The 25858-nt window shown below is 47.5% G+C and overlaps 1 protein-coding gene across 2 annotated transcripts in view; it reads right to left on the bottom strand.

Moving 5' to 3' along the window:
• The window catches only part of dars2 (aspartyl-tRNA synthetase 2, mitochondrial), a 60061-nt gene extending 34600 nt beyond the window's left edge, over window positions 1-25461 (bottom strand). For both annotated transcript variants that reach the window (XM_041802536.1, XM_041802537.1), the window contains exon 1: window positions 24906-25461. In XM_041802536.1, coding sequence (XP_041658470.1) covers window positions 24906-25065 — 160 coding nt within the window. In that variant the 5' untranslated portion in view covers window positions 25066-25461. The remainder of the gene's footprint in view (window positions 1-24905) is intronic.
• Between the last annotated feature and the right edge of the window lie 397 nt (window positions 25462-25858).

Here is a 25858-nt window from a genome sequence, read left to right as displayed (position 1 = left end):
GTTAGAGTTCACTTTTCTTACTTAAACATTTGTGTACCAAGTACAGCACACACAACTGACAGACGGTTTCCCCCATGAAACCAAATGATAACAGGCTGTTATTAACAAATGGAGATATTTGGGGGTCTGGGGTTTTTTTGTTGCTTAAGCCAGAATTAAAGCAAGCTGATGTTTGACATAAAGATTAAAAACATGCACCGACATAAGTCATATCAGAGAAGGGTTAAGAATGTGAAGTCCACCGTGGTCTGTGGCTAAACTTCTGTTCCTGGATCAGACTGAATGAAACCACGTCAAACAGACCAGGCAGGTCTATGAAAGTAGCCATGGATCAGGAGACTGTCAGACTGATTCTGTTATTATAACGCTGCGCCTGTTGGCTCTAGCGAACTTCCTGCAGTTTTCAATGCCTTTCAAAGCCTGATTACTATCGACCCGAGACTTATCGTGCACCCCTACTGGCAACATTTAGACATGGTCACCAGGCAGATAACGGCTCGGCCTGTTAGGGTGTCATTCCAGGACCAGCTAAAGAAATTCAACCTGAGCTACAACACAAAGACGCAGTCACACGATGAACGAGTCCATGGAGTACCTGTGTGTGGATTACCTGTGTGTAGATTACCTGTGTGTGGATTACCTGTGTGTGCAGATTACCTGTGTGTGGAGTACCTGTGTGTGTAGATTACCTGTGTGTGGAGTACCTGTGTGTAGATTACCTGTGTGTGGAGTACCTGTGTGTGGAGTACCTGTGTGTAGATTACCTGTGTGTGGAGTACCTGTGTGTGGATTACCTGTGTGTGGAGTACCTGTGTGTGTACATAACCTGTGTGTGTAGATTACCTGTGTGTGGAGTACCTGTGTGTAGATTACCTGTGTGTGGAGTACCTGTGTGTGGATTACCTGTGTGTGGAGTACCTGTGTGTGTACATAACCTGTGTGTGTAGATTACCTGTGTGTGGAGTACCTGTGTGTAGATTACCTGTGTGTGGAGTACCTGTGTGTGGAGTACCTGTGTGTGGAGTACCTGTGTGTGGAGTACCTGTGTGTGTGGATTACCTGTGTGTAGATTACCTGTGTGTAGATTACCTGTGTGTGGAGTACCTGTGTGTAGATTACCTGTGTGTGGAGTACCTGTGTGTGTGGAGTACCTGTGTGTAGATTACCTGTGTGTAGATTACCTGTGTGTAGATTACCTGTGTGTGGATTACCTGTGTGTAGATTTCCTGTGTGTGGATTACCTGTGTGTGGATTACCTGTGTGTAGATTTCCTGTGTGTGGATTACCTGTGTGTAGATTACCTGTGTGTAGATTACCTGTGTGTAGATTACCTGTGTGTGGATTACCTGTGTGTAGATTTCCTGTGTGTGGATTACCTGTGTGTAGATTTCCTGTGTGTAGATTACCTGTGTGTGGAGTACCTGTGTGTGGATTACCTGTGTGTAGATTACCTGTGTGTGGAGTACCTGTGTGTGGAGTACCTGTGTGTAGATTACCTGTGTGTGGAGTACCTGTGTGTGGAGTACCTGTGTGTGGAGTACCTGTGTGTGGAGTACCTGTGTGTGTGGATTACCTGTGTGTAGATTACCTGTGTGTGGATTACCTGTGTGTGGAGTACCTGTGTGTGGAGTACCTGTGTGTGTGGATTACCTGTGTGTAGATTACCTGTGTGTAGATTACCTGTGTGTGGAGTACCTGTGTGTAGATTTCCTGTGTGTGGATTACCTGTGTGTAGATTACCTGTGTGTGGATTACCTGTGTGTAGATTTCCTGTGTGTGGATTACCTGTGTGTAGATTTCCTGTGTGTAGATTACCTGTGTGTAGATTTCCTGTGTGTGGATTACCTGTGTGTAGATTTCCTGTGTGTGGATTACCTGTGTGTGGAGTACCTGTGTGTGTGGAGTACCTGTGTGTGGATTACCTGTGTGGAGATTACCTGTGTGTGGATTACCTGTGTGTAGATTTCCTGTGTGTGGATTACCTGTGTGTAGATTACCTGTGTGTAGATTACCTGTGTGTGCAGTACCTGTGTGTAGATTTCCTGTGTGTGGATTACCTGTGTGTAGATTACCTGTGTGTAGATTACCTGTGTGTGCAGTACCTGTGTGTAGATTTCCTGTGTGTGGATTACCTGTGTGTGGATTACCTGTGTGTAGATTTCCTGTGTGTGGATTACCTGTGTGTAGATTACCTGTGTGTAGATTACCTGTGTGTAGATTACCTGTGTGTGGATTACCTGTGTGTAGATTTCCTGTGTGTGGATTACCTGTGTGTGGAGTACCTGTGTGTGTGGAGTACCTGTGTGTAGATTACCTGTGTGTGGATTACCTGTGTGTGGAGTACCTGTGTGTGTGGAGTACCTGTGTGGAGATTACCTGTGTGTGGAGTGCCTGTGTGGAAATTACCTGTGTGTGGATTACCTGTGTGTAGATTTCCTGTGTGTGGATTACCTGTGTGTAGATTACCTGTGTGTAGATTACCTGTGTGTAGATTACCTGTGTGTGGATTACCTGTGTGTAGATTTCCTGTGTGTGGATTACCTGTGTGTGGAGTACCTGTGTGGAGATTACCTGTGTGTGGAGTACCTGTGTGGAGATTACCTGTGTGTGGAGTACCTGTGTGTAGATTACCTGTGTGTGGAGTACCTGTGTGTGGAGTACCTGTGTGTAGATTACCTGTGTGTGGATTACCTGTGTGTGGAGTACCTGTGTGTGGATTACCTGTGTGTAGATTACCTGTGTGTGGAGTACCTGTGTGTGGAGTACCTGTGTGTAGATTACCTGTGTGTGGAGTACCTGTGTGTAGATTACCTGTGTGTGGAGTACCTGTGTGTAGATTACCTGTGTGTGGAGTACCTGTGTGTGGATTACCTGTGTGTAGATTACCTGTGTGTAGATTACCTGTGTGTGGAGTACCTGTGTGTAGATTACCTGTGTGTAGATTACCTGTGTGTGGATTACCTGTGTGTGGATTACCTGTGTGTAGATTACCTGTGTGTGGAGTACCTGTGTGTGTAGATTACCTGTGTGTGGAGTACCTGTGTGTAGATTACCTGTGTGTGGAGTACCTGTGTGTGGATTACCTGTGTGTAGATTACCTGTGTGTGGAGTACCTGTGTGTGGAGTACCTGTGTGTGGAGTACCTGTGTGTAGATTACCTGTGTGTGGAGTACCTGTGTGTGGATTACCTGTGTGTAGATTACCTGTGTGTGGAGTACCTGTGTGTGGATTACCTGTGTGTGGAGTACCTGTGTGTGTACATTACCTGTGTGTAGATTACCTGTGTGTGGAGTACCTGTGTGGAGATTACCTGTGTGGAGATTACCTGTGTGGAGATTACCTGTGTGGAGATTACCTGTGTGTAGATTAACTGTGTGTGGCGAACCTGTGTGTAGATTACCTGTGTGTGGAGATTACCTGTGTGTGGCGAACCTGTGTGTAGATTACCTGTGTGTAGATTAACTGTGTGTGGCGAACCTGTGTGTAGATTACCTGTGTGTGGAGATTACCTGTGTGTGGCGAACCTGTGTGTAGATTACCTGTGTGTGGATTACCTGTGTGTGGCGAACCTGTGTGTAGATTACCTGTGTGTGGAGATTACCTGTGTGTGGAGTACCTGTGTGGAGATTACCTGTGTGTGGAGTACCTGTGTGGAGATTACCTGTGTGTAGATTAACTGTGTGTGGATTACCTGTGTGTGGATTACCTGTGTGTGGCGAACCTGTGTGTAGATTACCTGTGTGTGGCGAACCTGTGTGTGGATTACCTGTGTGTGGATTACCTGTGTGTGGCGAACCTGTGTGTAGATTACCTGTGTGGAGATTACCTGTGTGTGGTGAACCTGTGTGTAGATTACCTGTGTGTGGAGTACCTGTGTGTAGATTACCTGTGTGTGGAGTACCTGTGTGTGGAGAGCCTGTGTGTAGATTACCTGTGTGTGGAGTACCTGTGTGTAGATTACCTGTGTGTGGAGTACCTGTGTGTAGATTACCTGTGTGTGGAGTACCTGTGTGTGGAGAGCCTGTGTGTAGATTACCTGTGTGTGGAGTACCTGTGTGTGGAGTACCTGTGTGGAGATTACCTGTGTGTAGATTACCTGTGTGTGGATTACCTGTGTGTGTAGTTTACCTGTGTGTAGATTACCTGTGTGTGGAGTACCTGTGTGTGGAGTACCTGTGTGTGTGGATTACCTGTGTGTAGATTACCTGTGTGTGGATTACCTGTGTGTGGAGTACCTGTGTGTGGAGTACCTGTGTGTGGAGTACCTGTGTGTGTGGATTACCTGTGTGTAGATTACCTGTGTGTGGATTACCTGTGTGTGGAGTACCTGTGTGTGTGGATTACCTGTGTGTAGATTACCTGTGTGTGGATTACCTGTGTGTGGAGTACCTGTGTGTGTGGAGTACCTGTGTGTGGATTACCTGTGTGTGGAGTACCTGTGTGTGTGGATTACCTGTGTGTAGATTACCTGTGTGTGGATTACCTGTGTGTGGAGTACCTGTGTGTGTGGAGTACCTGTGTGTAGATTACCTGTGTGTGGAGATTACCTGTGTGTGGAGTACCTGTGTGGAGATTACCTGTGTGTAGATTACCTGTGTGTGGCGAACCTGTTTGTAGATTACCTGTGTGTAGATTACCTGTTTGTGGAGTACCTGTGTGTGGAGAGCCTGTGTGGAGATTACCTGTGTGTGGAGTACCTGTGTGTAGATTACCTGTGTGTGGAGTACCTGTGTGTGGAGTACCTGTGTGGAGATTACCTGTGTGTGGAGTACCTGTGTGTAGATTACCTGTGTGTGGATTACCTGTGTGTGTAGTTTACCTGTGTGTAGATTACCTGTGTGTGGATTACCTGTGTGTGGAGTACCTGTGTGTGTGGATTACCTGTGTGTAGATTACCTGTGTGTGGATTACCTGTGTGTGGAGTACCTGTGTGTGGAGTACCTGTGTGTGGAGTACCTGTGTGTGTGGATTACCTGTGTGTAGATTACCTGTGTGTGGATTACCTGTGTGTGGAGTACCTGTGTGTGGAGTACCTGTGTGTGGAGTACCTGTGTGTGTGGATTACCTGTGTGTAGATTACCTGTGTGTGGATTACCTGTGTGTGGAGTACCTGTGTGTGGAGTACCTGTGTGTGGAGTACCTGTGTGTGTGGATTACCTGTGTGTAGATTACCTGTGTGTGTAGTTTACCTGTGTGTAGATTACCTGTGTGTGGATTACCTGTGTGTGGAGTACCTGTGTGTGGAGTACCTGTGTGTGTGGATTACCTGTGTGTAGATTACCTGTGTGTGGATTACCTGTGTGTGGAGTACCTGTGTGTGGAGTACCTGTGTGTGGAGTACCTGTGTGTGTGGATTACCTGTGTGTAGATTACCTGTGTGTGGAGTACCTGTGTGTAGATTTCCTGTGTGTGGATTACCTGTGTGTGGAGTACCTGTGTGTGTGGAGTACCTGTGTGTAGATTACCTGTGTGTAGATTACCTGTGTGTAGATTACCTGTGTGTGGATTACCTGTGTGTAGATTTCCTGTGTGTGGATTACCTGTGTGTGGAGTACCTGTGTGTGTGGAGTACCTGTGTGTAGATTACCTGTGTGTGGAGTACCTGTGTGGAGATTACCTGTGTGTGGAGTACCTGTGTGGAAATTACCTGTGTGTAGATTACCTGTGTGTGGAGTGCCTGTGTGGAGATTACCTGTGTGTGGATTACCTGTGTGTGGAGTACCTGTGTGTGTGGATTACCTGTGTGTAGATAACCTGTGTGTGGATTACCTGTGTGTGGAGTACCTGTGTGTGGAGTACCTGTGTGTGGAGTACCTGTGTGTGTGGATTACCTGTGTGTAGATTACCTGTGTGTAGATTACCTGTGTGTGGAGTACCTGTGTGTGGAGTTCCTGTGTGTAGATTACCTGTGTGTAGATTACCTGTGTGTGGAGTACCTGTGTGTAGATTACCTGTGTGTGGAGTACCTGTGTGGAGATTACCTGTGTGTGGAGTACCTGTGTGGAGATTACCTGTGTGTAGATTACCTGTGTGTGGAGTGCCTGTGTGGAGATTACCTGTGTGTAGATTACCTGTGTGTGGAGTACCTGTGTGGAGATTACCTGTGTGTGGAGTACCTGTGTGGAGATTACCTGTGTGTGGATTACCTGTGTGTGGAGTACCTGTGTGGAGATTACCTGTGTATAGATTACCTGTGTGTGGAGTACCTGTGTGTGGAGTACCTGTGTGTAGATTACCTGTGTGTGGATTACCTGTGTGTGTAGATTACCTGTGTGTAGATTACCTGTGTGTGGATTACCTGTGTGTAGATTACCTGTGTGTAGATTACCTGTGTGTGGATTACCTGTGTGTGGATTACCTGTGTGTAGATTACCTGTGTGTGATGTACCTGTGTGTGGAGTACCTGTGTGTAGATTACCTGTGTGTAGATTACCTGTGTGTGATGTACCTGTTTGTGGAGTACCTGTGTGGAGATTACCTGTGTGTAGATTACCTGTGTGTAGATTACCTGTGTGGAGATTACCTGTGTGTGGAGTACCTGTGTGTGGAGTACCTGTGTGTGGATTACCTGTGTGTGGATTACCTGTGTGTGGAGTACCTGTGTGTGGATTACCTGTGTGTGGAGTACCTGTGTGTGGATTACCTGTGTGTGGAGTACCTGTGTGTGGAGTACCTGTGTGTGGATTACCTGTGTGTGGATTACCTGTGTGTGGAGTACCTGTGTGTGTGGAGTACCTGTGTTCGGATTACCTGTGTGTGGATTACCTGTGTGTGGAGTACCTGTGTGTGGATTACCTGTGTGTGGATTACCTGTGTGTGGAGTACCTGTGTGTTGATTACCTGTGTGTGGATTACCTGTGTGTGGAGTACCTGTGTGTAGATTACCTGTGTGTGGAGTACCTGTGTGTAGATTACCTGTGTGTGGAGTACCTGTGTGTGGAGTACCTGTGTGTGGATTACCTGTGTGTAGATTACCTGTGTGTGGAGTACCTGTGTGGAGATTACCTGTGTGTGGAGTACCTGTGTGGAGATTACCTGTTTGTGGAGTACCTGTGTGGAGATTACCTGTGTGTAGATTACCTGTGTGTAGATTACCTGTGTGGAGATTACCTGTGTGTGGAGTACCTGTGTGTGGAGTACCTGTGTGTGGAGTACCTGTGTGTAGATTACCTGTGTGTGGAGTACCTGTGTGTGGAGTACCTGTGTGGAGATTACCTGTGTGTAGATTACCTGTGTGTGGATTACCTGTGTGTGTAGTTTACCTGTGTGTAGATTACCTGTGTGTGGATTACCTGTGTGTGGAGTACCTGTGTGTGGAGTACCTGTGTGTGGAGTACCTGTGTGTGTGGATTACCTGTGTGTAGATTACCTGTGTGTGGATTACCTGTGTGTGGAGTACCTGTGTGTGTGGATTACCTGTGTGTAGATTACCTGTGTGTAGATTACCTGTGTGTGGAGTACCTGTGTGTAGATTTCCTGTGTGTGGATTACCTGTGTGTGGAGTACCTGTGTGTGTGGAGTACCTGTGTGTAGATTACCTGTGTGTAGATTACCTGTGTGTAGATTACCTGTGTGTGGATTACCTGTGTGTAGATTTCCTGTGTGTGGATTACCTGTGTGTGGAGTACCTGTGTGTGTGGAGTACCTGTGTGTAGATTACCTGTGTGTGGAGTACCTGTGTGGAGATTACCTGTGTGTGGAGTACCTGTGTGGAAATTACCTGTGTGTAGATTACCTGTGTGTGGAGTGCCTGTGTGGAGATTACCTGTGTGTGGATTACCTGTGTGTGGAGTACCTGTGTGTGTGGATTACCTGTGTGTAGATAACCTGTGTGTGGATTACCTGTGTGTGGAGTACCTGTGTGTGGAGTACCTGTGTGTGGAGTACCTGTGTGTGTGGATTACCTGTGTGTAGATTACCTGTGTGTAGATTACCTGTGTGTGGAGTACCTGTGTGTGTGGATTACCTGTGTGTAGATTACCTGTGTGTAGATTACCTGTGTGTGGAGTACCTGTGTGTGTGGAGTACCTGTGTGTAGATTACCTGTGTGTGGAGTACCTGTGTGGAGATTACCTGTGTGTGGAGTACCTGTGTGGAGATTACCTGTGTGTAGATTACCTGTGTGTGGAGTGCCTGTGTGGAGATTACCTGTGTGTAGATTACCTGTGTGTGGATTACCTGTGTGTGGATTACCTGTGTGTTTAGATTACCTGTGTGTAGATTACCTGTGTGTGGATTACCTGTGTGTGTAGATTACCTGTGTGTAGATTACCTGTGTGTGGATTACCTGTGTGGAGATTACCTGTGTGTGGATTACCTGTGTGGAGATTACCTGTGTGTGGATTACCTGTGTGTGTAGATTACCTGTGTGTAGATTACCTGTGTGTGGATTACCTGTGTGTGTAGATTACCTGTGTGTAGATTACCTGTGTGTGGATTACCTGTGTGTTTAGATTACCTGTGTGTAGATTACCTGTGTGTGGATTACCTGTGTGTGTAGATTACCTGTGTGTAGATTACCTGTGTGTGGATTACCTGTGTGGAGATTACCTGTGTGTGGATTACCTGTGTGGAGATTACCTGTGTGTAGATTACCTGTGTGTGGATTACCTGTGTGTGTAGATTACCTGTGTGTAGATTACCTGTGTGTGGATTACCTGTGTGGAGATTACCTGTGTGTAGATTACCTGTGTGTGGAGTGCCTGTGTGGAGATTACCTGTGTGTAGATTACCTGTGTGTGGATTACCTGTGTGTGGATTACCTGTGTGTTTAGATTACCTGTGTGTAGATTACCTGTGTGTGGATTACCTGTGTGTGTAGATTACCTGTGTGTAGATTACCTGTGTGTGGATTACCTGTGTGGAGATTACCTGTGTGTGGAGTACCTGTGTGGAGATTACCTGTGTGTGGATTACCTGTGTGTGGAGTACCTGTGTGGAGATTACCTGTGTATAGATTACCTGTGTGTGGAGTACCTGTGTGTGGAGTACCTGTGTGTAGATTACCTGTGTGTGGATTACCTGTGTGTGTAGATTACCTGTGTGTAGATTACCTGTGTGTGGATTACCTGTGTGTAGATTACCTGTGTGTAGATTACCTGTGTGTGGATTACCTGTGTGTGGATTACCTGTGTGTAGATTACCTGTGTGTGATGTACCTGTGTGTGGAGTACCTGTGTGTAGATTACCTGTGTGTGGATTACCTGTGTGTGTAGATTACCTGTGTGTGATGTACCTGTGTGTGGAGTACCTGTGTGTAGATTACCTGTGTGTGGATTACCTGTGTGTGGATTACCTGTGTGTGGATTACCTGTGTGTAGATTACCTGTGTGTGGATTACCTGTGTGTAGATTACCTGTGTGTAGATTACCTGTGTGTGGATTACCTGTGTGTGGATTACCTGTGTGTTTAGATTACCTGTGTGTAGATTACCTGTGTGTGGATTACCTGTGTGTGTAGATTACCTGTGTGTAGATTACCTGTGTGTGGATTACCTGTGTGTGGAGCACCTGTGTGTAGATTACCTGTGTGTGGATTACCTGTGTGTAGAACCTGTGTGTGTGGATTACCTGTGTGTAGATTACCTGGTGTGAATTACCTGTGTGTGGAGTACCTGTGTGTGGAGTACCTGTGTGGAGATTACCTGGTGTGAATTACCTGTGTGTAGATTACCTGTGTGTGGAGTACCTGTGTGGAGATTACCTATGTGTGGATTACCTGTGTGTAGATTACCTGTGTGTAGATTACCTGTGTGTGGATTACCTGTGTGTGTAGATTACCTGTGTGTAGATTACCTGTGTGTGGATTACCTGTGTGTGGAGTACCTGTGTGTAGATTACCTGTGTGTGGATTACCTGTGTGTAGAACCTGTGTGTGTGGATTACCTGTGTGTAGATTACCTGGTGTGAATTACCTGTGTGTGGAGTACCTGTGTGTGGAGTACCTGTGTGGAGATTACCTGGTGTGAATTACCTGTGTGTAGATTACCTGTGTGTGGAGTACCTCTGTGGAGATTATCTGTGTGTGGATTACCTGTGTGTGGAGTACCTGTGTGGAGATTACCTGTGTGTAGATTACCTGTGTGTAGATTACCTGTGTGTGGAGTACCTGTGTGTGGATTATCTGTGTGTGGATTACCTGTGTGTGGAGTACCTGTGTGGAGATAACCTGTGTGTGTAGATTACCTGTGTGTGGAGAACCTGTGTGGAGATTATCTGTGTGTGGATTACCTGTGTGTAGATTACCTGTGTGTGGAGTACCTGTGTGGAGATTACCTGTGTGTGGAGTACCTGTGTGGAGATTACCTGTTTGTGGAGTACCTGTGTGGAGATTACCTGTGTGTAGATTACCTGTGTGTAGATTACCTGTGTGGAGATTACCTGTGTGGAGATTACCTGTGTGTGGAGTACCTGTGTGTGGAGTACCTGTGTGTGGAGTACCTGTGTGTGGATTACCTGTGTGTGGAGTACCTGTGTGTGGATTACCTGTGTGTGGAGTACCTGTGTGTGGATTACCTGTGTGTGGATTACCTGTGTGTGGAGTACCTGTGTGTGGAGTACCTGTGTGTGGATTACCTGTGTGTGGATTACCTGTGTGTGGAGTACCTGTGTGTGGAGTACCTGTGTTCGGATTACCTGTGTGTGGATTACCTGTGTGTGGAGTACTTGTGTGTGGATTACCTGTGTGTGGATTACCTGTGTGTGGAGTACCTGTGTGTGGATTACCTGTGTGTGGATTACCTGTGTGTGGAGTACCTGTGTGTAGATTACCTGTGTGTGGAGTACCTGTGTGTAGATTACCTGTGTGTGGAGTACCTGTGTGTGGAGTACCTGTGTGTGGATTACCTGTGTGTGGAGTACCTGTGTGTGGATTACCTGTGTGTGGAGTACCTGTGTGTGGATTACCTGTGTGTGGATTACCTGTGTGTGGAGTACCTGTGTGTGGATTTCCTGTGTGTGGATTACCTGTGTGTGGAGTACCTGTGTGAGGATTACCTGTGTGTGGAGTACCTGTGTGTGGATTACCTGTGTGTGGAGTACCTGTGTGTGGAGTACCTGTGTGTGGAGTACCTGTGTGTGGATTACCTGTGTGTGGATTACCTGTGTGTGGAGTACCTGTGTGTAGATTACCTGTGTGTGGATTACCTGTGTGTGGAGTACCTGTGTGTAGATTACCTGTGTGTGGATTACCTGTGTGTGGAGTACCTGTGTGTGGAGTACCTGTGTGTAGATTACCTGTGTGTGGAGTACCTGTGTGTGGAGTACCTGTGTGTAGATTACCTGTGTGTGGATTACCTGTGTGTGGAGTACCTGTGTGTGGAGTACCTGTGTGTGGATTACCTGTGTGTAGATTACCTGTGTGTGGAGTACCTGTGTGTGGAGTACCTGTGTGTAGATTACCTGTGTGTGGAGTACCTGTGTGTGGAGTACCTGTGTGTAGATTACCTGTGTGTGGATTACCTGTGTGTGGAGTACCTGTGTGTAGATTACCTGTGTGTGGAGTACCTGTGTGTGGAGTACCTGTGTGTAGATTACCTGTGTGTGGATTACCTGTGTGTAGATTACCTGTGTGTGGAGTACCTGTGTGTGGAGTACCTGTGTGTAGATCACCTGTGTGTGGAGTACCTGTGTGTAGAACCTGTGTGTGGATTACCTGTGTGTGGATTACCTGTGTGTGGAGTACCTGTGTGGAGATTACCTGTGTGTGGATTACCTGTGTGTGGATTACCTGTGTGTGGATTACCTGTGTGTGGAGTACCTGTGTGTAGATCACCTGTGTGTGGAGTACCTGTGTGTAGATTACCTGTGTGTGGAGTACCTGTGTGTGGAGTACCTGTGTGGAGATTACCTGTGTGTGGATTACCTGTGTGTGGAGTACCTGTGTGGAGATTACCTGTGTGGAGATTACCTGTGTGGAGATTACCTGTGTGTGGAGTACCTGTGTGTGGAGATTACCTGTGTGTAGATTACCTGTGTGTGGAGTACCTGTGTGTGGATTACCTGTGTGTGGAGTACCTGTGTGTAGATTACCTGTGTGTGGAGTACTTGTGTGGAGATTACCTGTGTGTGGAGTACTTGTGTGTAGATTACCTGTGTGTGGATTACCTGTGTGTGGAGTACCTGTGTGTAGAGTACCTGTGTGTGGAGTACCTGTGTGTAGATTACCTGTGTGTGGAGTACTTGTGTGGAGATTACCTGTGTGTGGAGTACCTGTGTGGAGATTACCTGTATGTAGATTACCTGTGTGTGGATTACCTGTGTGTGGAGTACCTGTGTGTAGAGTACCTGTGTGTGGAGTACTTGTGTGGAGATTACCTGTGTGTGGATTACCTGTGTGTAGAGTACCTGTGTGTGGAGTACTTGTGTGGAGATTACCTGTGTGTGGAGTACCTGTGTGTAGAGTACCTGTGTGTGGAGTACCTGTGTGTAGATTACCTGTGTGTGGAGTACTTGTGTGTAGATTACCTGTGTGTGGAGTACTTGTGTGTAGATTACCTGTGTGTGGATTACCTGTGTGTGGAGTACCTGTGTGTAGAGTACCTGTGTGTGGAGTACCTGTGTGTAGATTACCTGTGTGTGGAGTACTTGTGTGGAGATTACCTGTGTGTGGAGTACCTGTGTGGAGATTACCTGTATGTAGATTACCTGTGTGTGGATTACCTGTGTGTGGAGTACCTGTGTGTAGAGTACCTGTGTGTGGAGTACTTGTGTGGAGATTACCTGTGTGTGGAGTACCTGTGTGGAGATTACCTGTGTGGAGATTACCTGTGTGGAGATTACCTGTGTGTGGAGTACCTGTGTGTGGAGATTACCTGTGTGTAGATTACCTGTGTGTGGAGTACCTGTGTGTGGATTACCTGTGTGTGGAGTACCTGTGTGTAGATTACCTGTGTGTGGAGTACTTGTGTGGAGATTACCTGTGTGTGGAGTACCTGTGTGGAGATTACCTGTGTGTAGATTACCTGTGTGTGGATTACCTGTGTGTGGAGTACCTGTGTGTAGAGTACCTGTGTGTGGAGTACCTGTGTGTAGATTACCTGTGTGTGGAGTACTTGTGTGGAGATTACCTGTGTGTGGAGTACCTGTGTGGAGATTACCTGTATGTAGATTACCTGTGTGTGGATTACCTGTGTGTGGAGTACCTGTGTGTGGAGTACCTGTGTGTAGATTACCTGTGTGTGGAGTACTTGTGTGGAGATTACCTGTATGTAGATTACCTGTGTGTGGAGTACCTGTGTGGAGATTACCTGTGTGTGGAGTACCTGTGTGGAGATTACCTGTATGTAGATTACCTGTGTGTGGAGTACCTGTGTGTGGATTACCTGTGTGTGGAGTACCTGTGTGTAGATTACCTGTGTGTGGAGTACTTGTGTGGAGATTACCTGTGTGTGGAGTACCTGTGTGGAGATTACCTGTGTGTAGATTACCTGTGTGTGGATTACCTGTGTGTGGAGTACCTGTGTGTAGAGTACCTGTGTGTGGAGTACCTGTGTGTAGAGTACCTGTGTGTGGAGTACTTGTGTGGAGATTACCTGTGTGTGGAGTACCTGTGTGGAGATTACCTGTGTGTAGATTACCTGTGTGTGGATTACCTGTGTGTGGAGTACCTGTGTGTAGAGTACCTGTGTGTGGATTACCTGTGTGTAGAGTACCTGTGTGTAGAGTACCTGTGTGTGGATTACCTGTGTGTGGAGTACCTGTGTGTAGAGTACCTGTGTGTGGAGTACCTGTGTGTAGAGTACCTGTGTGTGGATTACCTGTGTGTGGAGTACCTGTGTGTGGAGTACCTGTGTGTGGAGTACCTGTGTGTGGAGTACCTGTGTGTGGAGTACCTGTGTGGAGATTACCTGTGTGTGGATTACCTGTGTGTGGAGTACCTGTGTGTGGAGTACCTGTGTGTGGATTACCTGTGTGTGGATTACCTGTGTGTGGAGATTACCTGTGTGTGGAGTACCTGTGTGGAGATTACCTGTGTGTAGATTACCTGTGTGTGGAGTACCTGTGTGGAGATTACCTGTGTGTGGAGTACCTGTGTGGAGATTATCTGTGTGTGGATTACCTGTGTGTGGAGTACCTGTGTGTGGATTACCTGTGTGTGGATTACCTGTGTGTGGATTACCTGTGTGTGGAGTACCTGTGTGTAGATTACCTGTGTGTGGATTACCTCTGTGTGGAGTACCTGTGTGTGGAGTACTTGTGTGGAGATTACCTGTGTTTGGAGTACCTGTGTGGAGATTACCTGTGTGTAGATTACCTGTGTGTGGAGTACCTGTGTGTGGATTACCTGTGTGTGGATTACCTGTGTGTGGAGTACCTGTGTGTAGATTACCTGTGTGTGGATTACCTCTGTGTGGAGTACCTGTGTGTGGAGTACCTGTGTGTGGATTACCTGTGTGTGGATTACCTGTGTGTGGAGTACCTGTGTGTGGATTACCTGTGTGTGGAGTACCTGTGTGTGGAGTACCTGTGTGTGGAGTACCTGTGTGTGGAGTACCTGTGTGTGGATTACCTGTGTGTGGAGTACCTGTGTGTGGATTACCTGTGTGTGGATTACCTGTGTGTGGAGTACCTGTGTGTGGATTACCTGTGTGTGGAGTACCTGTGTGTGGATTACCTGTGTGTGGATTACCTGTGTGTGGAGTTCCTGTGTGTGGATTACCTGTGTGTGGAGTACCTGTGTGTGGAGTACCTGTGTGGAGATTACCTGTGTGTAGAGTACCTGTGTGTGGAGTACTTGTGTGGAGATTACCTGTGTGTGGAGTACCTGTGTGTAGAGTACCTGTGTGTGGAGTACTTGTGTGGAGATTACCTGTGTGTGGAGTACCTGTGTGTAGAGTACCTGTGTGTGGAGTACCTGTGTGTAGATTACCTGTGTGTAGATTACCTGTGTGTGATGTACCTGTGTGTGGAGTACCTGTGTGTAGATTACCTGTGTGTGGATTACCTGTGTGTGTAGATTACCTGTGTGTGATGTACCTGTGTGTGGAGTACCTGTGTGTAGATTACCTGTGTGTGGATTACCTGTGTGTGGATTACCTGTGTGTGGATTACCTGTGTGTAGATTACCTGTGTGTGGATTACCTGTGTGTAGATTACCTGTGTGTAGATTACCTGTGTGTGGATTACCTGTGTGTGGATTACCTGTGTGTTTAGATTACCTGTGTGTAGATTACCTGTGTGTGGATTACCTGTGTGTGTAGATTACCTGTGTGTGGATTACCTGTGTGTGGAGTACCTGTGTGTAGATTACCTGTGTGTGGATTACCTGTGTGTAGAACCTGTGTGTGTGGATTACCTGTGTGTAGATTACCTGGTGTGAATTACCTGTGTGTGGAGTACCTGTGTGTGGAGTACCTGTGTGGAGATTACCTGGTGTGAATTACCTGTGTGTAGATTACCTGTGTGTGGAGTACCTCTGTGGAGATTATCTGTGTGTGGATTACCTGTGTGTGGAGTACCTGTGTGTGGAGTACCTGTGTGGAGATTACCTGTGTGTAGATTACCTGTGTGTAGATTACCTGTGTGTGGAGTACCTGTGTGTGGATTATCTGTGTGTGGATTACCTGTGTGTGGAGTACCTGTGTGGAGATAACCTGTGTGTGTAGATTACCTGTGTGTGGAGAACCTGTGTGGAGATTATCTGTGTGTGGATTACCTGTGTGTAGATTACCTGTGTGTGGAGTACCTGTGTGGAGATTACCTGTGTGTGGAGTACCTGTGTGGAGATTACCTGTTTGTGGAGTACCTGTGTGGAGATTACCTGTGTGTAGATTACCTGTGTGTAGATTACCTGTGTGGAGATTACCTGTGTGTGGAGTACCTGTGTGTGGAGTACCTGTGTGTGGAGTACCTGTGTGTGGATTACCTGTGTGTGGAGTACCTGTGTGTGGATTACCTGTGTGTGGAGTACCTGTGTGTGGATTACCTGTGTGTGGATTACCTGTGTGTGGAGTACCTGTGTGTGGAGTACCTGTGTGTGGATTACCTGTGTGTGGATTACCTGTGTGTGGAGTACCTGTGTGTGGAGTACCTGTGTTCGGATTACCTGTGTGTGGATTACCTGTGTGTGGAGTACCTGTGTGGAGATTACCTGTGTGTGGATTACCTGTGTGTGGAGTACCTGTGTGTGGATTACCTGTGTGTGGATTACCTGTGTGTGGAGTACCTGTGTGTAGATTACCTGTGTGTGGAGTACCTGTGTGTAGATTACCTGTGTGTGGAGTACCTGTGTGTGGAGTACCTGTGTGTGGATTACCTGTGTGTGGAGTACCTGTGTGTGGATTACCTGTGTGTGGAGTACCTGTGTGTGGATTACCTGTGTGTGGATTACCTGTGTGTGGAGTACCTGTGTGTGGATTTCCTGTGTGTGGATTACCTGTGTGTGGAGTACCTGTGTGAGGATTACCTGTGTGTGGAGTACCTGTGTGTGGATTACCTGTGTGTGGAGTACCTGTGTGTGGATTACCTGTGTGTGGAGTACCTGTGTGTGGAGTACCTGTGTGTGGAGTACCTGTGTGTGGATTACCTGTGTGTGGATTACCTGTGTGTGGAGTACCTGTGTGTAGATTACCTGTGTGTGGATTACCTGTGTGTGGAGTACCTGTGTGTAGATTACCTGTGTGTGGATTACCTGTGTGTGGAGTACCTGTGTGTGGAGTACCTGTGTGTAGATTACCTGTGTGTGGAGTACCTGTGTGTGGAGTACCTGTGTGTAGATTACCTGTGTGTGGATTACCTGTGTGTGGAGTACCTGTGTGTAGATTACCTGTGTGTGGATTACCTGTGTGTGGAGTACCTGTGTGTGGAGTACCTGTGTGTGGATTACCTGTGTGTAGATTACCTGTGTGTGGAGTACCTGTGTGTGGAGTACCTGTGTGTAGATTACCTGTGTGTGGAGTACCTGTGTGTGGAGTACCTGTGTGTAGATTACCTGTGTGTGGATTACCTGTGTGTGGAGTACCTGTGTGTAGATTACCTGTGTGTGGAGTACCTGTGTGTGGAGTACCTGTGTGTAGATTACCTGTGTGTGGATTACCTGTGTGTAGATTACCTGTGTGTGGAGTACCTGTGTGTGGAGTACCTGTGTGTAGATCACCTGTGTGTGGAGTACCTGTGTGTAGAACCTGTGTGTGGATTACCTGTGTGTGGATTACCTGTGTGTGGAGTACCTGTGTGTAGATTACCTGTGTGTGGATTACCTGTGTGTGGATTACCTGTGTGTGGATTACCTGTGTGTGGAGTACCTGTGTGTAGATCACCTGTGTGTGGAGTACCTGTGTGTAGATTACCTGTGTGTGGAGTACCTGTGTGTGGAGTACCTGTGTGGAGATTACCTGTGTGTGGATTACCTGTGTGTGGAGTACCTGTGTGGAGATTACCTGTGTGGAGATTACCTGTGTGGAGATTACCTGTGTGTGGAGTACCTGTGTGTGGAGATTACCTGTGTGTAGATTACCTGTGTGTGGAGTACCTGTGTGTGGATTACCTGTGTGTGGAGTACCTGTGTGTAGATTACCTGTGTGTGGAGTACTTGTGTGTAGATTACCTGTGTGTGGATTACCTGTGTGTGGAGTACTTGTGTGTAGATTACCTGTGTGTAGAGTACCTGTGTGTGGAGTACCTGTGTGTAGATTACCTGTGTGTGGAGTACTTGTGTGGAGATTACCTGTGTGTGGAGTACCTGTGTGGAGATTACCTGTATGTAGATTACCTGTGTGTGGATTACCTGTGTGTGGAGTACCTGTGTGTAGAGTACCTGTGTGTGGAGTACTTGTGTGGAGATTACCTGTGTGTGGAGTACCTGTGTGTAGAGTACCTGTGTGTGGAGTACTTGTGTGGAGATTACCTGTGTGTGGAGTACCTGTGTGTAGAGTACCTGTGTGTGGAGTACCTGTGTGTAGATTACCTGTGTGTGGAGTACTTGTGTGTAGATTACCTGTGTGTGGAGTACTTGTGTGTAGATTACCTGTGTGTGGATTACCTGTGTGTGGAGTACCTGTGTGTAGAGTACCTGTGTGTGGAGTACCTGTGTGTAGATTACCTGTGTGTGGAGTACTTGTGTGGAGATTACCTGTGTGTGGAGTACCTGTGTGGAGATTACCTGTATGTAGATTACCTGTGTGTGGATTACCTGTGTGTGGAGTACCTGTGTGGAGATTACCTGTGTGGAGATTACCTGTGTGTGGAGTACCTGTGTGGAGATTACCTGTGTGGAGATTACCTGTGTGGAGATTACCTGTGTGTGGAGTACCTGTGTGTGGAGATTACCTGTGTGTAGATTACCTGTGTGTGGAGTACCTGTGTGTGGATTACCTGTGTGTGGAGTACCTGTGTGTAGATTACCTGTGTGTGGAGTACTTGTGTGGAGATTACCTGTGTGTGGAGTACCTGTGTGGAGATTACCTGTGTGTAGATTACCTGTGTGTGGATTACCTGTGTGTGGAGTACCTGTGTGTAGAGTACCTGTGTGTGGAGTACCTGTGTGTAGATTACCTGTGTGTGGAGTACTTGTGTGGAGATTACCTGTGTGTGGAGTACCTGTGTGGAGATTACCTGTATGTAGATTACCTGTGTGTGGATTACCTGTGTGTGTATTACCTGTGTGTTGAGTACCTGTGTGTGGAGTACCTGTGTGTGGAGATTACCTGTGTGGAGATTACCTGTGTGTAGATTACCTGTGTGTGGAGTACCTGTGTGGAGATTACCTGTGTGTGGAGTACCTGTGTGGAGATTACCTGTATGTAGATTACCTGTGTGTGGAGTACCTGTGTGTGGATTACCTGTGTGTGGAGTACCTGTGTGTAGATTACCTGTGTGTGGAGTACGTGTGTGGAGATTACCTGTGTGTGGAGTACCTGTGTGGAGATTACCTGTGTGTAGATTACCTGTGTGTGGATTACCTGTGTGTGGAGTACCTGTGTGTAGAGTACCTGTGTGTGGAGTACCTGTGTGTAGAGTACCTGTGTGTGGAGTACTTGTGTGGAGATTACCTGTGTGTGGAGTACCTGTGTGGAGATTACCTGTGTGTAGATTACCTGTGTGTGGATTACCTGTGTGTGGAGTACCTGTGTGTAGAGTACCTGTGTGTGGATTACCTGTGTGTAGAGTACCTGTGTGTAGAGTACCTGTGTGTGGATTACCTGTGTGTGGAGTACCTGTGTGTAGAGTACCTGTGTGTGGAGTACCTGTGTGTAGAGTACCTGTGTGTGGATTACCTGTGTGTGGAGTACCTGTGTGTGGAGTACCTGTGTGTGGATTACCTGTGTGTGGAGTACCTGTGTGTGGAGTACCTGTGTGTGGAGTACCTGTGTGGAGATTACCTGTGTGTGGATTACCTGTGTGTGGAGTACCTGTGTGTGGAGTACCTGTGTGTGGATTACCTGTGTGTGGATTACCTGTGTGTGGAGTACCTGTGTGTGGAGTACCTGTGTGTGGATTACCTGTGTGTGGAGTACCTGTGTGGAGATTACCTGTGTGTAGATTACCTGTGTGTGGAGTACCTGTGTGGAGATTACCTGTGTGTGGAGTACCTGTGTGGAGATTATCTGTGTGTGGATTACCTGTGTGTGGATTACCTGTGTGGAGATTACCTGTGTGTAGATTACCTGTGTGTGGAGTACCTGTGTGGAGATTACCTGTGTGTGGAGTACCTGTGTGGAGATTATCTGTGTGTGGATTACCTGTGTGTGGAGTACCTGTGTGTGGATTACCTGTGTGTGGAGTACCTGTGTGTAGATTACCTGTGTGTGGATTACCTCTGTGTGGAGTACCTGTGTGTGGAGTACTTGTGTGGAGATTACCTGTGTTTGGAGTACCTGTGTGGAGATTACCTGTGTGTAGATTACCTGTGTGTGGAGTACCTGTGTGTGGATTACCTGTGTGTGGATTACCTGTGTGTGGAGTACCTGTGTGTAGATTACCTGTGTGTGGATTACCTCTGTGTGGAGTACCTGTGTGTGGAGTACCTGTGTGTGGATTACCTGTGTGTGGATTACCTGTGTGTGGAGTACCTGTGTGTGGATTACCTGTGTGTGGAGTACCTGTGTGTGGATTACCTGTGTGTGGAGTACCTGTGTGTGGATTACCTGTGTGTGGATTACCTGTGTGTGGAGTTCCTGTGTGTGGATTACCTGTGTGTGGATTACCTGTGTGTGGAGTACCTGTGTGTGGATTACCTGTGTGTGGATTACCTGTGTGTGGATTACCTGTGTGTGGAGTACCTGTGTGTGGATTACCTGTGTGTGGAGTACCTGTGTGTGGATTACCTGTGTGTGGATTACCTGTGTGTGGAGTACCTGTGTGTGGAGTACCTGTGTGTGGATTACCTGTGTGTGGATTACCTGTGTGTGGAGTACCTGTGTGTGGATTACCTGTGTGTGGAGTTCCTGTGTGTGGATTACCTGTGTGTGGAGTACCTGTGTGTGGAGTACCTGTGTGTGGATTACCTGTGTGTGGAGTACCTGTGTGTGGAGTACCTGTGTGTGGATTACCTGTGTGTGGAGTACCTGTGTGTGGATTACCTGTGTGTGGATTACCTGTGTGTGGAGTTCCTGTGTGTGGATTACCTGTGTGTGGAGTACCTGTGTGTGGAGTACCTGTGTGTGGATTACCTGTGTGTGGATTACCTGTGTGTGGATTACCTGTGTGTGGAGTACCTGTGTGTGGATTACCTGTGTGTGGATTACCTGTGTGTGGATTACCTGTGTGTGGAGTACCTGTGTGTGGAGTACCTGTGTGTAGATTACCTGTGTGTGGATTACCTGTGTGTGGATTACCTGTGTGTGGAGTACCTGTGTGTGGATTACCTGTGTGTGGATTACCTGTGTGTGGATTACCTGTGTGTGGAGTACCTGTGTGTGGAGTACCTGTGTGTGGATTACCTGTGTGTGGAGATAACCTGTGTGTGGAGTACCTGTGTGTGGAGATAACCTGTGTGTGGAGTACCTGTGTGTGGATTACCTGTGTGTGGATTACCTGTGTGTGGAGTACCTGTGTGTGGAGTACCTGTGTGTGGATTACCTGTGTGTGGAGATAACCTGTGTGTGGATTACCTGTGTGTGGAGTAGCTGTGTGTGGATTACCTGTGTGTGGATTACCTGTGTGTGGATTACCTGTGTGTGGAGTACCTGTGTGTGGATTACCTGTGTGTGGATTACCTGTGTGTGGAGTACCTGTGTGTGGAGATAACCTGTGTGTGGATTACCTGTGTGTGGATTACCTGTGTGTGGATTACCTGTGTGTGGAGTACCTGTGTGTAGATTACCTGTGTGTGGATTACCTGTGTGTGGAGTACCTGTGTGTGGATTACCTGTGTGTGGATTACCTGTGTGTGGAGTACCTGTGTGTGGAGTACCTGTGTGTAGATCACCTGTGTGTGGAGTACCTGTGTGTAGATTACCTGTGTGTGGAGTACCTGTGTGTGGATTACCTGTGTGTGGAGTACCTGTGTGTGGATTACCTGTGTGTGGATTACCTGTGTGTGGATTACCTGTGTGTGGAGTACCTGTGTGTGGAGTACCTGTGTGTGGATTACCTGTGTGTGGAGTACCAGAGTCTGGATTACATTAGTGTGTAGTACCAGTGTGTGGAGTACAGGTGTGTGGAATCCCTGTGTGTGGATACCTGTGTGTGGAGTACCTGTGTGTAGATTACCTGTGTGTGGATTACCTGTGTGTAGATTACCTGTGTGCGGATTACCTGTGTGTAGATCACCTGTGTGTGGAGTACCTGTGTGTAGATTACCTGTGTGTGGAGTACCTGTGTGTAGATTACCTGTGTGTGGAGTACCTGTGTGTGGAGTACCTGTGTGTGGATTACCTGTGTGTGGAGTACCTGTGTGTGGAGTACCTGTGTGTGGATTACCTGTGTGTGGAGTACCTGTGTGTGGAGTACCTGTGTGTGGAGTACCTGTGTGTAGATTACCTGTGTGTGGATTACCTGTGTGTAGATTACCTGTGTGTGGATTACCTGTGTGTAGATCACCTGTGTGTGGAGTACCTGTGTGTAGATTACCTGTGTGTGGAGTACCTGTGTGTAGATTACCTGTGTGTGGAGTACCTGTGTGTGGAGTACCTGTGTGTAGATTACCTGTGTGTGGATTACCTGTGTGTAGATCACCTGTGTGTGGAGTACCTGTGTGTAGATTACCTGTGTGTGGAGTACCTGTGTGTAGATTACCTGTGTGTGGATTACCTGTGTGTGGAGTACCTGTGTGTGGAGTACCTGTGTGTGGATTACCTGTGTGTGGAGTACCTGTGTGTGGAGTACCTGTGTGTGGATTACCTGTGTGTGGAGTACCTGTGTGTGGATTACCTGTGTGTGGATTACCTGTGTGTGGAGTACCTGTGTGTGGATTACCTGTGTGTGGATTACCTGTGTGTGGAGTACCTGTGTGTGGAGATAACCTGTGTGTGGATTACCTGTGTGTGGATTACCTGTGTGTGGATTACCTGTGTGTGGAGTACCTGTGTGTAGATTACCTGTGTGTGGATTACCTGTGTGTGGAGTACCTGTGTGTGGATTACCTGTGTGTGGATTACCTGTGTGTGGAGTACCTGTGTGTGGAGTACCTGTGTGTAGATCACCTGTGTGTGGAGTACCTGTGTGTAGATTACCTGTGTGTGGAGTACCTGTGTGTGGATTACCTGTGTGTGGAGTACCTGTGTGTGGAGTACCTGTGTGTGGATTACCTGTGTGTGGATTACCTGTGTGTGGAGTACCTGTGTGTGGAGTACCTGTGTGTGGATTACCTGTGTGTGGAGTACCTGTGTGTGGATTACCTGTGTGTGGAGTACCTGTGTGTGGATTACCTGTGTGTGGAGTACCTGTGTGTGGAGTACCTGTGTGTGGAGTACCTGTGTGTAGATTACCTGTGTGTGGATTACCTGTGTGTAGATTACCTGTGTGTGGATTACCTGTGTGTAGATGACCTGTGTGTGGAGTACCTGTGTGTGGAGTACCTGTGTGTGGATTACCTGTGTGTGGAGTACCTGTGTGTGGAGTACCTGTGTGTGGATTACCTGTGTGTGGAGTACCTGTGTGTGGAGTACCTGTGTGTGGAGTACCTGTGTGTAGATTACCTGTGTGTGGATTACCTGTGTGTAGATTACCTGTGTGTGGATTACCTGTGTGTAGATCACCTGTGTGTGGAGTACCTGTGTGTAGATTACCTGTGTGTGGAGTACCTGTGTGTAGATTACCTGTGTGTGGAGTACCTGTGTGTGGAGTACCTGTGTGGATTACCTGTGTGTGGAGTACCTGTGTGTAGATCACCTGTGTGTGGAGTACCTGTGTGTAGATTACCTGTGTGTGGAGTACCTGTGTGTAGATTACCTGTGTGTGGATTACCTGTGTGTGGAGTACCTGTGTGTGGAGTACCTGTGTGTGGATTACCTGTGTGTGGAGTACCTGTGTGTGGAGTACCTGTGTGTAGATTACCTGTGTGTGGATTACCTGTGTGTGGAGTACCTGTGTGTGGATTACCTGTGTGTGGATTACCTGTGTGTGGAGTACCTGTGTGTGGAGTACCTGTGTGTAGATCACCTGTGTGTGGAGTACCTGTGTGTAGATTACCTGTGTGTGGAGTACCTGTGTGTGGATTACCTGTGTGTGGAGTACCTGTGTGTGGAGTACCTGTGTGTGGATTACCTGTGTGTGGATTACCTGTGTGTGGAGTACCTGTGTGTGGAGTACCTGTGTGTGGATTACCTGTGTGTGGAGTACCTGTGTGTGGATTACCTGTGTGTGGAGTACCTGTGTGTGGATTACCTGTGTGTGGAGTACCTGTGTGTGGAGTACCTGTGTGTGGAGTACCTGTGTGTAGATTACCTGTGTGTGGATTACCTGTGTGTAGATTACCTGTGTGTGGATTACCTGTGTGTAGATCACCTGTGTGTGGAGTACCTGTGTGTAGATTACCTGTGTGTGGAGTACCTGTGTGTAGATTACCTGTGTGTGGAGTACCTGTGTGTGGAGTACCTGTGTGTGGATTACCTGTGTGTGGAGTACCTGTGTGTGGAGTACCTGTGTGTGGATTACCTGTGTGTGGAGTACCTGTGTGTGGAGTACCTGTGTGTGGAGTACCTGTGTGTAGATTACCTGTGTGTGGATTACCTGTGTGTAGATTACCTGTGTGTGGATTACCTGTGTGTAGATCACCTGTGTGTGGAGTACCTGTGTGTAGATTACCTGTGTGTGGAGTACCTGTGTGTAGATTACCTGTGTGTGGAGTACCTGTGTGTGGAGTACCTGTGTGTAGATTACCTGTGTGTGGATTACCTGTGTGTAGATCACCTGTGTGTGGAGTACCTGTGTGTAGATTACCTGTGTGTGGAGTACCTGTGTGTAGATTACCTGTGTGTGGATTACCTGTGTGTGGAGTACCTGTGTGTGGAGTACCTGTGTGTGGATTACCTGTGTGTGGAGTACCTGTGTGTGGAGTACCTGTGTGTGGATTACCTGTGTGTGGAGTACCTGTGTGTGGAGTACCTGTGTGTGGAGTACCTGTGTGTGGATTACCTGTGTGTGGAGTACCTGTGTGTAGATTACCTGTGTGTGGAGTACCTGTGTGTGGAGTACCTGTGTGTGGATTACCTGTGTGTGGATTACCTGTGTGTGGAGTACCTGTGTGTAGATTACCTGTGTGTGGATTACCTGTGTGTGGAGTACCTGTGTGTAGATTACCTGTGTGTGGATTACCTGTGTGTGGAGTACCTGTGTGTGGAGTACCTGTGTGTGGATTACCTGTGTGTGGAGTACCTGTGTGTAGATTACCTGTGTGTGGATTACCTGTGTGTGGAGTACCTGTGTGTGGAGTACCTGTGTGTGGATTACCTGTGTGTGGAGTACCTGTGTGTGGAGTACCTGTGTGTGGATTACCTGTGTGTGGAGTACCTGTGTGTGGAGTACCTGTGTGTGGATATCCAGACCTGCTCAGTGTGTGTGAGCAGGTCACGTGCCGCAGTAGAGGTTTCCTCAGCAGGCGTCCTTGTTCTGAGGTCAGGTCGAGGTTGTGGGCTCTGAATCCAGCCAGCAGTCTCTGAAGCACATATCTGCCTCTTGTCGCCATCCTCTGAGATCACGGAGAGGAGCATGCGCGGTTATTTATCCTGTTATCAGACTCACGGAGAGGAGCATGCGCGGTTATTTATCCTGTTATCAGACTCACGGAGAGGAGCATGCGCGGTTATTTATCCTGTTATCAGACTCACGGAGAGGAGCATGCGCGGAGTCCAGCCAGTGTGACTGACGGATTAAAGCACGTGGACGCCTCTTCCACTGATCAACACACTAAAGTGTCCGGATGTAATGAAGCTATCATTTAATATGAGAGCGCTTACATAGAGTTCAGAGTTCACAGCCCGGTCCGTCTCCTTTAGTTTAATAAACCTTCTCTGTCATTCGCTCTGTGTCTACTTCCGCCATTCAGATCGTCCTTTCGGGCTTCCGCAGATCTCTGCTCATATGGATGGACCCTACAGCGGCTTATGCAGTCAGGCAGTGTCCATCCACATATGCAGGACCTCTACTACAACCAAGAGGGTGTGACGTCACGTTGTTTTGAGACCAAAGTAGTCGATCAGGCACATCTTTATCGACACAGATCGGTAAACTGCTGAGGTTGACAGTTTTAAACAGCGGTGGAACAGAGGAAGTCTCTAGAATAACATTACAGTAGCCTGAGTGCCCCATGCGGATGTAGAGGAGTCTGAACGATGATGCGTCTCTATAGTGGGGTTTACGGTACGGATGCTTGGAGTGCCCAAAAACAATAAACGCTGCTTCGTTTTTCCTCGTTCCCCTCAAGCAACTAATCAAATATGAAATATATAACACCGTAATAAATTACGAGTGAAACAAGA

The sequence above is a fragment of the Cheilinus undulatus genome, linkage group 13, assembly GCF_018320785.1.
Source record: "Cheilinus undulatus linkage group 13, ASM1832078v1, whole genome shotgun sequence".
NCBI classification, from domain to species: domain Eukaryota; kingdom Metazoa; phylum Chordata; class Actinopteri; order Labriformes; family Labridae; genus Cheilinus; species Cheilinus undulatus.
The sequence above is the reverse complement of the archived record's forward strand: the minus strand, read 5'-3'. Positions and strand labels throughout refer to the sequence as shown.